The sequence below is a fragment of the Sinocyclocheilus grahami genome, unplaced genomic scaffold (genome assembly GCF_001515645.1).
Source record: "Sinocyclocheilus grahami isolate Dianchi unplaced genomic scaffold, SAMN03320097.WGS_v1.1 scaffold11.1, whole genome shotgun sequence".
Lineage (NCBI taxonomy): Eukaryota > Metazoa > Chordata > Actinopteri > Cypriniformes > Cyprinidae > Sinocyclocheilus > Sinocyclocheilus grahami.
The window spans coordinates 706,381-708,863 of record NW_015505190.1 but is presented as its reverse complement, the minus strand read 5'-3'; the positions used below and the strand labels follow the sequence as shown (position 1 = coordinate 708,863).

General features: G+C 34.4%; 1 protein-coding gene across 1 annotated transcript in view; it reads right to left on the bottom strand.

Annotated features, from left to right (window-relative positions):
• Positions 1–806: 806 nt before the first annotated feature.
• The window catches only part of LOC107596147 (ephrin-A3-like), a 52,663-nt gene continuing 50,986 nt past the window's right edge, over positions 807–2,483 (bottom strand). The window contains exons 4-5 of the mRNA XM_016286816.1: positions 1,338–1,415; positions 807–901 (exon numbers count right to left, since the gene is read on the bottom strand). Of these exons, the coding sequence (XP_016142302.1) occupies positions 807–901; positions 1,338–1,415 (173 nt within the window). The remainder of the gene's footprint in view (positions 902–1,337; positions 1,416–2,483) is intronic.

The window sequence follows — 2,483 nt, the reverse complement described above, 5'->3', positions numbered from 1 at the left end:
AAGCAGGAAATGGTTTGTTTTTATTGTAAAAAAAAAAAAGCCTATAAAGAGAATGGTATGAGCACAATGCCACACAGATCTTCTTGCTCTGTATTATCCCTAAAGGCCAAATAAAAGCTGTCTTTGTGTTTATTGCATCTGTATTTGTGATTGCCTGCGTGTTTGTGCACCTAATATGAATTCCGACTGTAGCATGAAACTTACTGCCATTAATGGGACTAACTGCTCCAGCAGATTTACAGAACTGACATTAAAAATCCTGCAAATGAGAATTTATGTTTCTAACAACTTCAGAATCCAATTGTATTTAAATTATTAAAAGAACAAATGTTTAAGCACTTAATTTAAAAGCACTCTAGAGTTTCCTGTGGCGGTTTTTGATTTGATTGTAGACGTTTAGTGTACAATTTCGAAATGTATAATTTCCATTGGTACTTTAAGTTGGTCAATACTAATGCGACAGCAGTGAGCAAGGACGAGACTGTTTCTTTTGTTTATTGGACACAGATGTATGGAGCTGTACCGAGATGTGTGGCTTCCTGAGACCCTGCTGGCCTCTTGTGGTTTTTCTCTTCCCCTCTCTGGCCTGTTTGAAAACTGAACCCCCGATCAGAGCAAGCGGGAGAGAGCCGCTACTCAGATTCCAGTTATTGGAAATCGTTGGGTGGCTCCGACCCAGAGATGACCCAAAACACATCCACATCCATCTGTCTCAAAACACATGCTCGGAAAAAAAAACATGAACAGATCGATGCCTCTTTATTCCCTAAAAACACTTGAAGTCAAATCAATTTCTTTTCTCTGATTTAAATGGTGCGATCGTCGCTGTCCTTGAGTCGGTTACGGCGGTGCTGAGGAAGTGCAGGATGTGACTGTAAGGCTGGGAACTGGAGGGCTAGTTCTGAAATTGCTAATCAGCTCTAACACTAGCCTCAGCGCTAATCAAGCTAACTATAGCCAGGCAGCTCACGCTCCGTTTGCCTTTTAGCTTGTGGCTTCCTTAGTGTCACTCAGATGTGTGTTAGCAGATAACTGCTGTGTTTGTTTGGTGTGCGCCGTGTGCACAGGAAAAGCAAATTAGAGTTGATCTCATATGCATTTTTGTTACACATTCAAATCACATGAAGCGGATTTGGCTTTTGTAACTTGCTACCCAATTTGATTTATAACAATAAATATGCTCTAACGCACACATGTGATTTATGAGCTTGCTGTGTAACTAAGAAAGAGGCGTGTGGATGCCACAGAAACCTTGGGTGTAAATGTCAACTTAGTCAGTGATTTATATGCATATGTATAAGTGTCAGTGTGGTCCGTCTGTTGTGTGTATAACTCACCGAGGTCATCGATTTTGATGTTGGGTCTTAGAGTGTAGTCTGGCTCTGTGGGCTGGGGCTCATCATCTGAATCAGATGCTGGAAGACATGAAAGGAGAATCAGAACACACTCTCTCCCCTCTCTCTGAAGGATCTTATACATGCTCTCAAAGGACTTGGGAATTTATTTGTAAGCTCCTCTAGGTCATACGCAGCGATGAGAAAGTGATGGGGTAGTTAGTGTTCCCGGTTCAGGCTACATACAGCAAAAGGATGGGACATGAATCACGAAACAATAGTCCACTTGTCGACTACTTGTCTAACAGCTGATTTGTCAAGGGATTTACTGGTGTCCTAAAGAAAATAAAATTTCTATCAAAATTATGTTTCAGTAAAATTTGTTTTTATTTATTTATTTTTTGCACATTTACTGTATTTGACAATTATTTTGACACTTTTATGGAAAATCATGATTAATTGTGATTATTTTATTCTTTTGACTGCCATTAATTTTAATTGTAAAAAAAACAAAAAAACAATGCAACATATATTCAAGTACAGCTTGGGTCTTAAAAAGCTGCTTTAAATATACTATTAATTAATGAATATAATATACAATATTAATATTTATTTTAGTTACATATATTAGCAAACATGATACATTTGAAGTAAGAATTTCTAATTTTCTAATAGCTAACAAAAAGAGAAAGTGAAAATGGCATTTTTTGCGGGAAAAAACAATTTATAGTAAAATAATTTTTTATTTTATTGTTAATTTGATAAACAAATACATTTAAATTGATGTTTCTCTAGTGTTTAGAAAAAATATATTCTGTCAGTTTAACAGAAAGTAAAAATGTTATTTATTGTGGAACAAAAAATATTGTGAGCATAAAATAAATGTGTAATGTATTGTGAAATAGATATAAGTAAATCTGAATTGAAAAAATTAATTGAAAATCTCTAATAGTGCTTAGAAAATATATATTCTGTCAGTTAAACAGAAAGTAAAATAATTGTCGTTAATTGTGAAAAAAAACATTTATTTGAAAATGTGAAAAAAAAAACAATTTAAAATGTATTAATTGTGAATGTAAAATATATATATATATTTTAATTGTGAAATTGATATACAAATAAATCTGAGTTCAATTCAATAGATTTTCT